At 38.8% G+C, this 18073-nt stretch overlaps 2 protein-coding genes across 2 annotated transcripts in view; both read left to right on the top strand.

Moving 5' to 3' along the window:
- The window catches only part of LOC113481510 (lysosomal acid lipase/cholesteryl ester hydrolase-like), a 14540-nt gene extending 3829 nt beyond the window's left edge, over nt 1–10711 (top strand). Inside the window, exons 3-9 of the mRNA XM_026851231.1 lie at nt 1835–2033; nt 2411–2520; nt 3160–3296; nt 4741–4887; nt 7133–7204; nt 8257–8328; nt 9087–10711. Of these exons, the coding sequence (XP_026707032.1) occupies nt 1835–2033; nt 2411–2520; nt 3160–3296; nt 4741–4887; nt 7133–7204; nt 8257–8328; nt 9087–9320 (971 nt within the window). The 3' untranslated portion in view covers nt 9321–10711. The remainder of the gene's footprint in view (nt 1–1834; nt 2034–2410; nt 2521–3159; nt 3297–4740; nt 4888–7132; nt 7205–8256; nt 8329–9086) is intronic.
- Nucleotides 10712–13895: 3184 nt separating this feature from the next.
- CH25H (cholesterol 25-hydroxylase) lies at nt 13896–17370 on the top strand. The gene has a single exon (XM_026851735.1). It carries the CDS (start codon nt 15992–15994, stop codon nt 16814–16816), a length of 825 nt encoding a protein of 274 aa, XP_026707536.1. The 5' UTR covers nt 13896–15991; the 3' UTR covers nt 16817–17370.
- The last annotated feature ends 703 nt before the right edge of the window (nt 17371–18073 follow it).

The raw sequence follows: 18073 nt of genomic DNA, 5'->3' as shown, positions 1-18073 counted from the left end.
GGGGGGGGGGGGGGGGGGGGAATGTCCAGAGAACCTACAAGCAAAACATCAGTGATTTTTTTGCTTTAGTATTAACTACAATTCTAAAAAAAACCCTGCATAGCATAGGTAAGAAGGGCATGGAAATAAGTCTGTCTTCAACTTCTTGGGGGTGCAGTGAAGAGAAAAAAAGTGTTTCATAGTGGAAATTGTAGTTTAAGGATGTACCTTTCTTACCTTTCTTATTCCCCCTCTGGGGGGGATCAGAGGTGATACAAAATTATTATTGTCCAAGTCAGTTTGTCATATGATTGTGCAATTCATGTGCAGATCTGGTGACTGCTTGGTAAAGTGAAAAAGGAACTGGCAAAAATTGGAGGCTAATAGTAGAACAGAATTAAAGCATTAAAGCAGTTAAACCAGAAGTTGTTGATCTGAGTTTAGTAAAAGGGAAGAAGGTATCAAATCTAAAAGTGAACATTACTGAAAACTAATTTAATGTTAGGCTTAGAAATCCTGCACACTGTTCATTTGGCAATGAAGTATTACTGTAGCGGAGTGAATAGTTGTGTTGAACTGTGCTGTCTCCAGTGCCAGTTTGGCACTGCTGGATATTTGCTCTGGTTGCAAGGACAGTATGCCACAACATGTTTTCTTAACAAAAGGGGAAAAGCAGGCACTGAAAGGGTTCCTTGTCACAGGTATAAAGGTTGACAGGAGGAAGGAATATTGCTAATTTGGATTTGGAACTCACAGCAAACTTTTATGGACGTGATCTGGAATGGAGGGTGTAGGTGATTGAAGCAGTTGTGACTTGGCTGTTTCTGCTGAAAGATCCAAGTCTAAATTATCAATGGAGGAAGTATTGCATTAGTACTGTAGTAGAATGATGTGTCATTGGAGGAGGTGAATTCCTGAGTTATCTCTGACATTGAGCTAAAGTTACCACGTTATCGAATTTCAGTTATTAAAGCAGAAAAAACCCAAACACCTGTGCTACTGCAAGATCCAGAGACAGATCTGGATTTTCTGAAGGTCATGTTCTTCCTAAAGGATTATGCTAGTTTATTTTCTTTGTGTAGAAGCAGGAACCTTCAGTTTTTTGAATCTGTATTCCACATAAAGATGTCATTTCCCTTTTCAGGATGGGGAAGTCAGGAGAGAGGCTTCCTCAGCTTCACCTGGGTCTTGACTGTGGTTCTTTTAACTACTTAAGTCAAGGGGAGAAGGTCCTTTGAAACACAGATTCCCTTGTTGGCTACTTGTACTGCTCTGCAGGTTCCGCCACAGCTACGGTAATGGAAGGGAATTGCATAGAGATAGTATTAGTGCCAGTTGCAGAGATTTCCACAGCTCAGCACCCTAGTTTGGCATTGTTTTAACTAGAAAACAAAGATCTCAGTAGCACATATATGGGAATGCCTTCCCCAGGTTTAGGGGCAGTGCAAGGGTCATAAGTAGTTTAGCAGTTTGTGTTTGGGCCACTCCACTGAGTATTTGTGAGCTTGAACCAGTTGTAAGGGCTACCTGCATTTTTCTTGTAGCTCCTGCTTTTCTCATGTTTGCTTATTGCACATTTGCTGTCTGTTTTGAACCTCAAGGAGTCTTTTGACTCTAGCTGGGAAACTAACAAGTTGCTAGTTTAAAAATCTTAATGATAAAAAGTAGCTTTTTGATTTCATGGTACTGTGAATATTACAGAAATTGCTAACTTTAGTAGATTAAGTATATTTTAATATTTAATCAAATATTCAAAGCGCAAACCTAAAGCAAACTTTCAGTAACTCACTTGAATTGAATGCCTAAGAATAATTCCATATGAGCAGGAAGCTATGATAAATGCTTCATTTTTCAGGTCCAAGGCCTGCTGTGTTTCTGCAGCATGGTTTGCTTGCAGATGCCAGCAATTGGATCACAAACTTGGATTACAACAGCCTCGGCTTTATGCTGGCAGATGCTGGCTATGATGTGTGGCTGGGAAACAGCAGAGGGAACACCTGGTCCAGGAAACACACACACTTCACAGTGAAACAAGAAGAATTCTGGGTTTTCAGGTATCCTTGTCTTGTTAGAGAAACAATACATGATGTTTGCAAGCAGGCTTATGTTCCTCTCTTTGACCATCATCTCAGTTCAGTCACACTGTGAATGTACCAGATCTGTTTTTTTCTTCTTACGTGTGTGATCACATATCTGGGCAGTAAAGGGGAGTTTTATGGTCAGTATAGTGACCTGAGACAGCCTTCATACGTGGTCAATAGAACATTAATTGCTTTCACTGGTGCTTGGCATGAAGACTTAATCACCTGCTTCATCCAAAACAAGCTTTTCTTTATGTCCAAACAACTACTTTGTAGTTCAGTAAAGCTCCGCAGCTGTTCCACACTAATAATTTTACTTACGTATCTGACTCTCTATCTTTGCTTTGTAGCTTTGATGAAATGGCCAAGTATGACATTCCAGCCTCAGTGGACTTAATTTTGAAGAAGACTGGCCAGGAACAAGTATTTTACATTGGCCATTCACAGGGCACTACAGTGGGTATGTAAAGAGCTGCATTTGTTAGAATATATCGTGTTTGAAATGACACCAAGTTCCATATACGTGGTTTAATGATGAAAAAGTAGGGCCTTTGAAATCTACTGCTTCTGGCTTCTAGCTGTTTCCTGTAATAGTCATGAACATTAAAAAGAAAAGACTTAACCTTACTGTATTTACTTAAAATAGGAATCTGTTGAAATGGTAAATTGAAGTCACAGGTAGCTACCAGTACAATTTTTATTAAAATAAATTGATGAATTGTGCATAATGAAATTAGAGTCATCAAAGATGTAGAATAAAGATTCCCATTTCCAGAATATTTTGCTGTAGTAAGGCCTGGCTTGAGTACTTTTAGACCTGCAGATAGAAAGCGCTGGAAGAGTGCTGTGTTAATTAGCATGAACTTGTTTTTCAGAAGAAAAAAAAATCCTTCTGTTTTGCCTAATTTAGTTTGTTTTCCATAGTAACTAGATTAATTTAAAACTTCTAAACTGATCCTAGAGACAACAATCAAAGTATTAATCTAAAAATACTTGTGCACACTCAACATATCTTAGATTTTTTAGAATCACTGCCAGGTAAAATTCTCATCTAACTTATGTCAGTGAGGTTGGTTAATTATTCTCATATTATTTACAGCTTTCATTGCTTTTTCAACTTTGCCACAGCTGGCTAAGAAAATCAAAATGTTCTTTGCCTTGGCACCAGTAGCTACAGTCAAGTTTGCCACTAGCCCTCTGGCAAAATTGGGAGTGTTTCCTGATCTGCTACTCAAGGTTTGTATTTGCGTGTAAATGTGTTTGAAACCAAATGAGGTGTCTCCCCTTCTAGCTGAAAACAGCATAGCAAAGATTATTAATAAATAGCTGTGATTAGATTAACACATTTGACAAGAATACTGGGCCAGGTTTTCCATATGGGATGGAGGTAAGCAGCGGCTTCCCTGGCTTTACTGCTGTCTGATGAGACAATTTGCATCAGTTTAAAGTAGTATTTTACAATGACAACTTAATAGGTGGAATAAAATTATATTTATCAATTTACGTTTTTCTAGAATTTATGCTACAGAAATCACATGATTAAATAGTTCGTCTATTTTAGAAGAGTCATATGATAACTTTTGAATTGTCATGAACTTTAACAGATTTGTTTTGCAATTAATCATTTATTATTAGAAGAGGATCCTTCAGAGGGTGATTAAGAGCAGCAGCTTTATTTAGGTGCTGTGAATCATCCTCTGGAGGAGTTTACCCTTCCTATTAACATCAAAGGGAATGTAGGCAGACTAGCAGCCTGCAGTAAGTGCCTGAAGTCAGACATTGTGAACATCCTGCTATGTGTCATTTTTTAACCATCACTTTTCTTTCCACCACCCGTGGAGATTCCCACACAGAGCTGTTTGTTCTGTGAGATAAACCCTTCTCTTAACATATCTTGTATAGATTTAATGCATGTCTGTTTGCATTATTAGTTCCCTGCTCCAAAGGCAGATACATAAAAGCGATACTAACAGTTGTGATCTCCTGTTGCTTGTGTAATGAATTTTGTCTGATGAGGATAGCAGCTGATCAGTGCCTTGTGCAGATGTTCGTGTTGTGCTGAGGAACTTGATTCTCATGATGACTTGCAAAAAAAGCTGGAGTGCAGAAGTACATGACAGCCACAAACCCATGGGTCAGTTGTATCTTTAAAGAGCTGTGTCACTTTTCAAGGAAGTCCTCACTGGGCCATTTTCAGATTCTTGGACATTTTAGAAATATTCATCAGGAGGAAGTGGCCACCACAGTTCATAACTTGTTTTTCTTATGTGGTTTGAGGAGGGGAAGTTGCACGTACAAAGCCATATAATATTATAGATGCAGTTTAAATATTTTAGCCTTAAACAGCTCTGATCACAAGGAACTGTGTAGTACTCCTGTAAAATACTGAATTTAAAACTGATTAGAATTTGAGGTAAGCTTTGCAATTCTTTAATGATGATCCCAGTTCCCAGTATTTTTTGTGGGGATAATGGACTGCAGCATTTGTAGCAAAAGCACTAACCATGACCTTCACACTGGACTGTAGATGAGGTTGGTAATGAGATAAATCACTTTCATATGACACAGCTGTCACCAGTTCAAATGGAAGTATTTAATTCAAGACTGTTGTAGCTTAAAAACTGAACCCATGTCATTCTATGCAATTACATGTTTGTCCTATGTGTCTGTTATTTTGTAGGACATGTTTGGAAAGAAAGAATTCCTCCCTCAGAATTACTTGCTGAAGTGGCTTGCTACCCATGTTTGCACCCACAGAATACTTGATGACCTTTGTGGCAACATATTCTTTCTTCTGTGTGGTTTTAACGAGAGAAACTTGAATATGGTATGTTTTGGTGTCTTAATAGCTGAATTATTGTGAAGTCTTAATACAGTATTGACTGTTCTGATTGTCATTTACATGTAATTAGAAAAAATCAAATGCCTTCATCATACTGAGTTTGGATGAATAACTTTCTGTGGTATAGATGTAGCTGCCCAGCTTGGATGGATAGAATTAAATTGTTAGTGGAAAGCTCAAATATGTTATTTTAGATCTGTTGAGGAAATGGGTAAGAGAAATGATTAATATGATGGTGCAAGTGTTTAATTCCCTTTGCAAGGAAGTGAGGAATAAAGATACAGTTTTCAATCATTTTCAAGAGAACTGTTGAAGTTTTCTGCTCTCAGTGGACATGTGAAATTATTTTATCTGGGACCAATTTCTGACCCTGCTGATGGCTTCATCTGTGGTTCTAGTTCCAAGGGACTTGCAAAGGACTTTGTCTAGATTTTTGAAAAGCATTCAACACAGCTCCCCATAGAATTCTCATAGAAAAACTGGCTGCTCGTGGCCTGGATGAGCGAACTGTCTGCTGGGTCAAGCACTGGCTGGCTGGACGGTCCCAGAGAGTGGTGGTCAATGGTGTTAAATCCAGCTGGCGGCTGGTCAGAAGTGGTGTTCCTCAGGGCTTGGTGTTGGGACCATTTCTGTTTAACATCTTTGTTGATGATCTTGATAAGGACGTAGAGTGTCTCATCAGTATGTCCGCAGATGACACCAAGTTAAGCGGGAGTGTCATCTGGATAAGGAGGCTCTACAGAGAGACTTGGATAGATTGGATCGGTGGCCAACATTAATAGGATGAACTTCAACAAGGCCAAGTGCCAGGTTCTGCACTTGGGCCACAACAACCCCATGCATTGCTACAGGCTTGGGGAGGTGTGGCTGGAGCTGTCTGGGAGAGAAGGATCTGGGGGTTCTAATTGATAAGCAGCTGAACATGAGCCAGCAGAACTTGGGAGGTGATAGTCCCCCTGTACTCTGCACTGGTGAGGCCACACCTGGAGTATTGTGTCCAGTTTGGGGCACCTCAATACGAGAGAGATATCGAGGTGCTGGAGCAAGTGCAGAGGAGGGCAATGAAGCTGGTGAAGAGCCTGGAGAACAAATCCAGTGAGGAGTGATTGAAGGAGCTGGAACTGTTTAGTTTGAGGACAAGGCTGAGGGGAGACCTCATCACTCTGTACAACTACCTGAAAGGACATTGTAGAGAGGTTGGTGCTGGTCTCTTCTCACAGATAATTAGCTATAGAACAAGAGGGAATGGCTTTAAACTGCAACGGGGAGGTTCAGACTGGACATTAGGAAAAAAATCGTCACAGAAAGAGTGGTCAGTGGAATAGGCTGCCTGGGGAGGTGGTGGAGTCACCATCCCTGGATGTGTTTAAGGGTTGTTTGGATGAGATGTTGGGGGATATAGTGTAGGGGAGAACTTTGTAGAGTAGGGCTGATGGTTGGACTTGATGATCCCAAGGGTCTTTTCCAACCTGAATGATTCTGTGATTCTGCGATTCTGACTTCAACAGGCTTCTTTTGTTCTCTAAAAGTTAGTTAGCAGCAGCTGGTGTGAGACTGCCTTTTTTTCATAATGCTTCTTAAAAGTGTTTCTAACTCTCTGAAATCAGTAGAAGCTGATATCAGTTTACCCACAGGTGGATGAAGGCTGAGGATTTTTTTATTGGCATGAGGTAGAATTAGCATTTTTTTTTTCCACCATTCTTTGTGCAAAAATGTACATGCTTGTATTTTATATCAAGGTGAAAGTGCATTTTTTTACGTTTTCATGGGTTTAATGGTGCATAAATATTTTTTTTTTCTGCCAAGATCTAAGTTTCCTCTGGGTATTTTATACTTCTAAACTCAAAGTGTATGGAATTTTGAATCACTTTGAATTGACAGTTACTAGTTTAGATGTAGAGTAATGCAAAGTTTCTCTGGGGGTCCATCTAAATATTAGTTAATGTGCTCCCAATTCTTACAATACTAGCACTTTTAAAAAGATATTCTGAATATGTAAAAAATGCTTAAGGGATATCATTATCAGGTTAAAAGTTCAGCTTTAAAGTTCTGCAGCTAATTGTAAATAATCCCCCAAACATTTGAACCTTTTACCTCATCTGTATATATGGCTTCAGTTAACTCTTGTCTATAACAGTTTTAAGATGGATGGAAAATTTTCTGTTAGTTGGTCAAGATACAACAATGGTTGCACTGTGAGGAGTAAACTCCATTAATTATCTTGTTGCAGAGCCGAGTGGATGTGTATTCAACACACTGTCCTGCGGGAACATCTGTACAGAACATGATCCACTGGAGCCAGGTAGAGTTTCTAGAATCTAAAATGTTTGTGACTCTAGCTTGTTTGTAGATTGCTGATGACTTCGATATTTAAATGGAATAAAATGTCAAAATATATATCTCTAGCATAGCCCAAGTGAAATTCTGGAACTGCTAATTGTGAGAACAGCAACTGTTCACTGCAGCTGCTTTGATACTGACTGATGGTGGCTCACCCCTCTCTCCTATTTCTCTGAAGATAGGCTAACTATAAGTACTTCAGGCCAACAAACAATATATTGGAATAACTTAACTCAGAGATGCTGTAAAAAGTATTTTTTCCCCTTTCGGCAAACCCCGGTTTGATTACAAGTTATATTTTTAGCCAGTAAAAAGCAGCACTCATTCTGTTCTATTCTGTTTGGCTTAATTCTCTCTTTTATTGGTGTATTCTTGATTTCATCTCAGTGTACAATTTCATGCCTGTGATGCTATTGTGCCTGAAGCTTGCTCAGAAGGCTGACAAATACAAGATATTTGCCATGCAAGTAGTGGTCAGTGCTACTTGTGATTTTGTAACTGGACTTAGTCATCTATTCAGAAGCAATGTAGTCTGCTGTATGTAGCTGTTCAAGAGTTGGCTGGGAAAGAAATCTGTGAAGACCTTTTTTTTTGCCCTCAGATCCCTATATAGACTAATGTTTCTGAAAAATAATAGGTGGTAAATCATACACAGTAGACATTCTAAGAAAGCTTCATGCTGTGTTCATATACAGCAAGATAAATATTTCAAAAGTAGGCATGAAGCTGCTAGGTCCTGGCTTTGGATGTACTAAACTGTTTTCCTTAATCTTTCCTACTTTTGCTATGAATGAGTGTAAAACCTTAAGGGACAAAGTCTAATGGTATTGAATGTTAATGTTTCCCTCTCCTGTGACACTGGGCAAAGCAGTGACACTTGTCTGTGTTAATACTTGGCATTTCGCTGTTTCTTGTGACAGTTGCCTTTGCCAGTTCTCCAGGTGACCTGTATTTTTTTTATTCCTTCAATAAAAGTGCAGTTCTCTGTATGTGTGAATATTTGTTTATTTTTAGGCTGTGAAGACTGGGGAACTCAAAGCTTATGACTGGGGAAGCAAGGCTGCAAATATGGTTCACTACAACCAGGTAATCATCTTCTATGGGTATGTTATAATTCTTAAGTGTCACAGAAAGAGTCCTTGGGAGCTTCTCTAGCATGCAGCATAAACACAGCACTCAGAGAGCCACTAGTGTTGCCCAGTAACCAACTGGAGATCTGCCTTCTCCAGAAAAAAAAAGACAGGACTGTAGAGCTCTGAGGTAGTCCTAAGTCAGTATGGAGTCCAAGCTTGGATAAAGTTGTGATGGCATACTGGTTTTTGAGGATGGTCCTACCTCCCAACATCATGAGATCCCACTACACTTCTCACATTAAGACATAGACTGTCAGTTTATGTGTATTGCTTATCTTCAGCCTGTTTAATCTCCATGCATGTTTGTTTCTAAAATTATATATGCAATACTAAAAATATTTTGCCCCTTATCACTTTAGTGACTGGGAAAGGTTGCAGTATCATACTTCCAGAGTAGCAATTACTTAGAATTTGATTAGAGTTTAGAAATAACTTGGATGGGATGCATTCTCTAAGACTTCTGCTACCCTACTATCTTGCAAACTCCTCAAACCACATCTTTATGGCCATGTGTGCTATAATACTGCAGGATCTTGAAGTTACATTTTCTGTTTAGTCAGGACTCAGTCTCCATCTCTGCCTGAGAGAGGAAGAGAAAATGAGAATTTGACACATTCTTCTTGCATTTGCTAGTATGTTACATTGCAGTGTAATAGCACGCTGAAGACTTCTTGTTTCTAATGCTTTTGTTTTCACTTTCCACCTCCTCAGTCTACTCCCCCTTTCTACAAAATAAAAGAAATGACTGTACCAACTGCAGTGTGGTCTGGTGGACAGGACTGGCTGGCAGACCCAAAGGATGTTGCTATGCTGCTCACTCAGATCACAAACTTGGTTTACCACAACAGCATTCCAGAATGGGAACATTTGGATTTCATCTGGGGCCTTGATGCACCTTACCGCATGTATAATGAAATAATTAACATGATTAGGAAGTATCTCTAAACTGGCATGGTATTTTAGAGTATTAGTTTACCAGGAATTTGTCTTTTTGGAACATACGCTTTTCTGGCAATATTGCTACATTGTTTATTTATGATGCACTTTTAAAATGCCAGCAATGACTACTGAATTGAATTCATATTCAGTTTGTTTTTCTCAGTATTATTTCTCTATCCTGCAGAAATTCTCATTGTATCCTGCTGATTTTGCACACAGTGGCACTCAAAAACCAGCAGTGTGACTTTGCACAAAAAATAGTGTGTCATGCATATAAACTTAGTGACATGTCTGAAAGACAAGTTAGTCCGTTCAGCACCTCAGGTGCTTGACAGTTAAAACAATAAGTATTTCAGTGTGCATAAACCACTGCCATTTCTCAGTACATTGCCACTTCTGAGTATGTTTCAGAAGTACTCCTTGTACTGCAGAAACCCATTTGGTGCTGGTACTTTAAAAAGCACTTAGTGATTTTTTTTTTTTTTTTTTTCTGCATTATTATTTTAGCCATCACATACAAGCTAGCTACATCAGATGACTTTCTCTTTCAGTATTACACAGAAGAACTGTCATGAAGCCAGAGAAGATGAAATCTCTTATTTTAGGACTGATTCATTGCTGTATTTTTCTTGATTGAATGGTTCCCCTGAAGCCTTTCATGTTTCATGTACCAGCTATGGATAAGGACTGTTATTTGCCCTTGCAGATTCCTGGAACAAGAGAAGCGGTTAAAAGAAATACCACTTTGTTAGCTTTATCAACAGGTTATGACTTCCAAGGAGAATTACATGTAACATACTCGTGTTTTGTTTTCTTTGCACTGACCACTAGAAAGCAAGCTCCCCCAGTATACTACTGATGAGGGAAGAGCCAAAGCATTAATTCTGTAGCTTGAGTGACTTAATTTGCTTGGACTTTTCCGTTTAATCATCTGCTGCTTTGAAGATCTGTTTACTTCTTAGCTGTTTATGTGGTGCTTGCCACCATTGTATTCAGGAACTATTCAACACCCTGGTGAAGCCTGGCAGTATTAAGGGCTGTTTCCATTTGTTGAAGTTTCCACTTCAAAATGGGGCTAAGCTCCCATTTAATGGGGGGAGAGGATTCACATCTGCTTCACAGGTCTGACTTTGGAGCTGTATTTGTCTGTAGTATAGGTGCCTTGCTCTTTGCATTGACTATGCAGAGGACTTTGGCTCCTCTGAATTGCACAAAAGTTCTAATTGTAGATGTATGAACAATCTCTGGAGTCAGTTGCCTCAGTCCAGATGATAAATTCTGTGCCAGGGTTGGGTTCAGTCCAGATTTCTGTTGGTAATCCCAACAGGATAAAAAGCCTTTTCTACATGGCATACAAAATAGTGCATTTTAAACTGAGGCAAACTTTTTTTTTTTTTTTTTTTTAAAAAAAAAAGCATAAGCCATAAATAAGGGGTTTTTTGTTTGGTTTGTTTTATTCCTAATTCAGACTCAGGGAATCCTCAGGCCTTGTTTAAGGAAAAAGTCATTCATGCTATTTCGGTTGCAGTTCTTAGCAGGACCTCTAAATTTGCTTTATATTTGTAGTAGCCATGTTTGCTTCACCTTGTTGTGCTGAAAGAAAGTTTCTGTGGGAATCCAAAGTGACTAACTTAGTGCTTGAGAGGGTATGTGATACAGCAAGAGCCATGTGCATCATGTTTATTAAGCCTGAGATATTTCAATAAACATGAGACCTGCTTGAAGTTTGGAGCAATGTGTTGCATTTCATTTCTTGTTTCATGAATGCATGTGACAGAATCCAGAAACTCGAGTCTGTTTTTCACTATTCATTTATTGAACAAGCACAATAAAAAAGTAAAATAGCCAAGTAAGCTTCCTTTTTATTTTGTCCTGAAAGAGGCTTTTCCTAAGCCTAAAAGGCCATTCATGTTTTGGGGGACTTCTCTGAGACTTTTAAGTAACCAGTTGTAAATAACTGCTTACAAGACAGAGTCATTTTCTAAGCTTCCCGGTGAAGCTCCTTTCAAACCACTGACATAGTGGAAAGCTTCTTAAACCCTGAGTAATTGGATTGCTTAGTGGACTGTCCAGTAATCTCATAAATAGTATCTAACAACATAGTAATGCAGGAAACTAATCTTTGCTGCAGTACATTTGACCCAGTTTTTGACCTTTGTCATATTCAATAATAAATGTACCTTTCTGTACATTCTGAATGCAGTAGATGTGCAGTCAAGATAGCAGGGTTTATTAAACTATGTGTTGCCAGTTTTGTTGTCTGATGAACCCTGTGTGTGCCTGGAAGTAAAGCTGGAATACTGGAAGCTTTACACAAAAGCCTTTATGGAGCTTCTCTGCTTTGCTGGAGTAGGGATGGTTATGGGAATTATGATCTGCTGTGCTCTCCCTGGCTTGCTAAAGTTACAAGCACTGTGTGATACAAACTTGGAAAGGTGTCAGTAGAAAGAAATGTGCAAAATAAGACACCCTGATCATCAAGGAGAAGAGTGAGAAGCTTGGTCTAATAAGAAGAGCTGTGATGAATGGTACATTTTTCAAAGCAGATCTTACGTATTCAGTGCCTTTTCTATAGACATCTTTATGTTATAGATGTATATAGATGATATTGAAGGTTGGCTGAATGTCAGCTTTGGGTAATATAAAAGTATACTAGCATAACAGCGGGTGTTTGATATAATCAATTTTCTGTAAATTACTCCTTATGGTGCATGTTCCATACAATAAAAAGGAAGCATTGAATACTTTAATATGAAAAGTTACAAATTACTTTAATCAGTAAGATATGAGAAACCCTGATGGCTCAATAGGTTTTCTGATATATAATAATATATGGCTCTTGGTGGAAGATTTTCCTTATAGTTAAAGCATTTATGTCTTCTTCCTTTCTTTGATATCTTATAAAATACAAACGCATGCTACAGCATTGTCCATCACAAGCATGCTAATAATGGCATCTCTTCTCCAGTAACCTATTTTCAATGAACTTTATCTGAACAAAACCGTTGAAATCATCAGTGAAATGAAAAATGACAAAGTTTGGGTGGACAGTAGCCACACCTGTAATGTGATTGCTTAAGTCTTATTTTCTGAGGTTACTCAGCTGAAAAGTCTGTTGCATTCTCACTCCTCCAGAAATGATGAATGTGTGTAGCTGTAGAGAATAAGAATCAATTTCTCACTACTGAATTATGAATGAAAGAATTTTAGGATCTTTTCCTGATGGTTATTTTAAAAACCGCTATTGATAAGGTAAAGCTTGAGAATTAACAATTTAGTTTGCTGGCAGCTTTCCATCCCCAGCCATTGTTAGGAATTCATTAAAAAGATCTTTGGTTCAGCTTTCTGTGCTGGCTGGAGAGGTTTTTTGGTGAAGCTTGGCTGGGGAGGTGGAGTGTTGGTATGAAATAATTTGATTAAGAAAATGTGTTAGTTCGGTTAAGCATTTTATGTTTAGGCTAAAGTTTTTCATCAAAACTGAAGAGGAACGTGTGTTCTTCATCCCCGAGTACCCGGCGTGTGTGTGGGCTCGGGGGCCGAGGTGAGTTAGGATGCGAGGACCTCAGATTTATTGTACTTCTGCAGCGTGGTAACAGTTTCCTTCGAAATGCGGGAAGGGACTGCCTCTGCCTGCCTTTGCTCTGGATGTTGTCCTGCTTCCCTGCTGCTGTCCTGAACAAGCTACCAACCCTTTTCCCCAGCACTTTTTTTTTTTTTGGTAGAAGGCTCAGCATGCACTGGGATGTTGCCTTGTCTCTGGTACAACAATAATCCAGCCATCGAGACGGGGAGAAGAGGAGGAGAAAAAAAAAAAGAAATTTTGCTTCTGCTGCTGTGACATTAGTTTCAGTATATTGATCCTGGTTTTCCCTCCTGCTAACTTTTCCTCGTTTTCCTACCCACTTAGTGTTTTGCTGTTTACCTTATAGCTTGTACCTAACAGAGGAGCCTGGGGTAGGTGCTTGCGTCTTGTGCTCATGTGGAATCTATTTAAGACCCTTTGCAGGGCCTCATTCCAAACTATGTGCCCTTCAACCTAAACTCTGTAGCAGGAGTCTTGATTTTTTGAGAGACCCGGTTAGAGTCTTGTAACACATGGGAAAGTTTGGCAACATTGCAAGTTGACTGAAAAAAGCTGGGGCTGTATTGCTGAATTAAGTACAGAAAGGATTTGTGTGTACTTTGTCTTTTCTTCGCACTGTACCTTATGCTGACAAAGAAACACAAGTTAGCGGAGTGGAAATATGTGATAAATGCTTTTTTGGTGACTACGACAAACAGCTTGAACTCTATTTCTGGAGAATACAGGTTTGCCCTCTCTGATGCATGAGGATTAATTTTTCTGAGCATATCACTTGCTGCGCCTGACTCAGCACAGCTGGGGTACATCTTGCCAGCAGACCCCATCCTCCAGAGCACCCGCAGATGGGGTGTGAAGCGTGGGCAGCAGTGTGGCCGGCACTGTGGTGTGCTGAGCCTGGCTCAGGGCTGCATCAGGCTCCCAGGTAAGTTCTGCTCACTTTGTGCCTTGCTTGAGCTTCATGTTGCAGGATATACTAGTAATAAGACTGCAGAATTCTGTTATTTTTCATTAAGGGATTTAAGAATATTTTTCTATGACCTAATCTACAGGCAAAATGCCTATTCTTCAAATTTTAGCTTATAGGCAGCAGAAGTTTTAAAACTGCTTGAGACTCCACATGGCTATTCAGGATTAGTTGGAGGAGTGCCTTTAGGGCAGCTGAGCAGATTCTGTCAATCTCCCTTTAGGCAGATTTGGAATACATTATAGAATAAATTTAATCCCTGCACAATTCTAATAAAATAGAGAATCATATATCCCATCTGGGAGGCTTAATTTCTGATTGTAACTATATAAATCAACAGAAAGCATCTCTCACAAGAATATTTTCAGACCCAGATGATGATTGAGTTACAAATGCATTTTTCATGTCCTTATTGTCAAATGGAGGTCAGGATAAAATACAATCAGAAGATTGATATTAAGTTCTTGGATGTAGATCCTCATCCATTAAATTAGTGTTTCTCCCTGGGTTTTAGTTTCACTACATTCAAAAGTCTGATTTAACTGAGTTCAACACAACAGTCTCACAACAGCAGAGAATTTGAATCTATTTCTAAAATGTATATGCACTGGGCAGAGTCTTTGAAGACTGTACCATACCTGTCTCCAACAAAGAACTTCTGGTTGCCTGGATAATAGCACAGATAATGTTACTCTTCCAATAAACTCCTTGAAGTCTAAGGAAAGAGCTAATCTGCACTTTCTTTGGAGCAGAAACTCTTGAAAACAGTTGAGATTGAAAGCAAACAAGTATTAGGAGAAGTCCATGTATAGTTCAGAAAAGGTCACTACTATTTAATCATTCTTAATTATTGAGAAGCAAGGAAATTCCATCTCCCATTTCCCTCCATCAGATTTCTTTACTGAACAGCAAAGAACTAAAATGGTCTGAACAAGCTAATAAAGACATCAGGAAGTTGAGCTCATTGCCAGTATTAGAACAAATGCTGTACCTACAAAAGAGGTGAGTTCATAGGAAGCTGATGGCAAGCTCTGTTTCCCTAAATGTTCAAAGCTTTGTCTTTTTCTAAAAGCACAAAAGGAGTGATGTCTCAGTGGTTCAATCAAAACCTCCATCGTTTACCCCTAAAATACTTTCAGCAAATGAGAAATGTTGAGAGTCAAGACTGCTAGCTTCTTTCTGCTGTGTGTTTGCCTATGGCCAAAGGAACATACTTTAAAGGACATAGGTCTAACCAGTGGATCTTTTAATTGCATACTTAGCTTGATACTTGGGTGAAGGATGATTTTCATATCATATTGTTCAAAGACCTGTTGAGATGTGGAGCAAATGCTGTAATCATGCAATAATACTTGCAATAAGTATCAGTTTGGAAGTGTAACAAGATTTTACCTTATATTCTTTCCAGCAACTTGGGGATATTTTTGTTCTCCAAAAGCTGTTGGCTCAATTTTGCATCTAGTCAAGTCAGGTGGATTTTGCCTTGTCAAATAGGTATGGGAGCATAAAGGACAACAACCTTAAAAGTAGATGGAGATAAGCCACAGACACCACATTCAGACTGGAAGCATACTGTAGGTCTCCTTAAGGTTTTGACTTAGCCTGTTGCATACCCAAGGGATCAGTAAGAAAAATGTGTGTTTGCACATATCAATTGCCCACCAAGCATCCACAGGTCGGACCTGGTGTTTAGGTACACATACATCTTTGGTAGCAGTCACATTAAAAAATCAATGGTAGGTTGTATTTCCTTACCTATAAAGGCAAAAGGATGATACAAAGGATGATAAAATTTAAAATTAGTAAGAGAGAGCAGTTTTTCAAGTGTGTGCACTGTGGAGTGTAAAATGTTCCTACCGTCTTTCTCTGAATTCCAGTGACAGAGTTTCACATTTCTGCTTATTTTTCCTATCATTTGAGTCTCTTGTAGATCTCCAGTGATTACCCGGTCCAGCTGATTCTGATCTGAGATTGTAATGCATTATACCACTTCTGTATAACAGGAAAAGGAACTTCCTCTTTAAAGCTACGTATTACTAAGCAAGGAGGATTTCTGATGGGTGGAGTTTTCCCTTGAGCTGGCTCCATAAAGGCTTGCAGGATTTACAGACCGCTCAGACTGCAAGCAGCATGAACTGCAGCCTGACAGAGAGAGTGCTGCTGAGCTACCCGATGGATAGACAGCGGGACAGGTTGTGCCTTCAGTCTCTTTGGGACTTTGTCACAGCAGAAGAGCCATTGATCAAGTCACCGTTTTTTCCAGTGCTGTTTTCTTTCACAGCATACATGGCTTTCTGTCTTCCATATATTGCACTGGACTTTTTAAGCATTAGACTACCAAACTTGAGAAAATACAAAATCCAGCCACAGAACTATCCGACTCTCGCAATGATGGTGCCTTGCATTATTCAAAGTGCTTATCACCACGTTGTTTTGATTTTCCCAGTGACATTTCTGCACTGGTACTGGAGACCAATGAATCTCCCAGTGATAGCTCCAGAGCTGCCTGAGGTCCTGCTGGAAGTAGGAGTTTGCCTGCTTCTGTTTGATTTTGAGTACTTCCTGTGGCATTTGCTTCATCACAAGGTGCCTTGGCTCTACAAGACCTTCCACAAGGTCCATCACAAACATGTGTCAACATTTGCTCTTACCACACAGTATTCCAGTGTATGGGAACTGCTCTCGCTGGGATTTTTTGCTGCTATCAACCCAGTGCTCCTCGGATGCCATCCTTTGACAGAAATGATTTTCTTCCTTGTAAACATTTGGTTGTCAGTGGAGGACCATTCCGGATATGACCTTCCATGGTCAACTCACCGACTTGTGCCTTTTGGTTTGTATGGAGGAGCCCCACATCATGATCTCCATCATCTGAAATTCAAATCAAACTATGCTCCTTACTTCACCCACTGGGACAAACTCTTTGGGACATTCACAGAGTCACATTCTAATTAAGGATATTACCTGTGGATGAACTCATTTTTTTATAGACTAAACCTAGACATTAATTTTTCAGAGACATACAGAAGATTGTATATTTGAAGCTGCCTATAAAAGCAATAGCTATTTATCACAAGTCCTCTTAATATATGTGTATTTGTATGTATACTTGGAACTGCCTATATTAAATGACTGCAAATGGGAGGGTAAATATCTGTTGCTTAAATTTGTTTGAGTCAAAGGTATAAAGGGAAGCATTAAGAGACATTCTCTCTTCTTTCCTTCTTTCCAGCTTTCATAAAGCATGTATTGTATTACTGTATGATGTTTTATACATACGCCAGAACAATTATCTTACTGTTGTAGGATGATTTATGATGTAAACAGAAAAGGTACACATCATGGATTTTGTGGAGTTTAATCTGCCAGAGCATATTATTGAACAATGATGTTGTAAAATTGTTTGATCAACAAAACTAGTTGGCTAACTGTGCAATAATTTTGATATTTATGTTTTAAACCTTGATGTACTGCCTCTTTTTAATAGAAAATAAATATGGTAATTCTTTTATAATTATATTCTGTTTCATTTTATTCATTCCTCAGTTCATATTAGGAACAGGTATGATTCCTTTTGCATAGGTGTCATTTATTTGATTTTCTGAGTTTCAGACATTTCTTATTAAAATATTGTCACATTATTTCAAAAGTGAACCATTTACTTTTTCTCCAGAATCATGTTATTTTAAAATAGTTTTCAATTCTGTAGAAACAGAATATTGAAGAATGTGGTTTAAAAAGCCATGGTGAAATGTTATCATTACATTTGTGAGAGGCCTGAATAATTTTCATTAAATTTAGGGTGTGAGAACAGAACGTTAATCAGCCCCTTAATAAAAGGGAGCATTAGTCCTTCACAGCCACATCAATTAATTATTACTTACATGCAAAAACCTGCCAAGGAATATAAACAGGGTTTCTACAAAACAGATGATTCTTCAAGCAGATTTCAGAGGAATAGAATCAAACCTTTCAGGATCCTAAATCATAGAACAAAACAGCTATATGTTGCTAGAACAGTTATGCGTAAAACATTGTCATGTAGTCTCACAGAAGTGACACTGAAAAAAAAAAAGCATGAAGAGATAAGCAGGTCTTCCATGCCTCATTCACCAGAGATCCGTATAGACTTCTTATGTTTGCTAGATAACATTCTAAAGTTTATAATCTTCTGTATTACTAATAAACTTCTCAGGAAAGTGATGGGAACAG

Source organism: Athene cunicularia (genome assembly GCF_003259725.1).
Source record: "Athene cunicularia isolate RWA chromosome 6 unlocalized genomic scaffold, athCun1 chr6_part1, whole genome shotgun sequence".
NCBI lineage: Eukaryota > Metazoa > Chordata > Aves > Strigiformes > Strigidae > Athene > Athene cunicularia.
Note: the sequence above shows the minus strand (reverse complement) of the source record. Positions and strands in the feature narration are given on the sequence as shown.

Excerpts from the sequence above, each read along its gene's own strand:
- CH25H (XM_026851735.1), top strand. The coding sequence starts at position 15,992 with ATGAACTGCAGCCTGACAGAGAGAGTGCTGCTGAGCTACCCGATGGAT.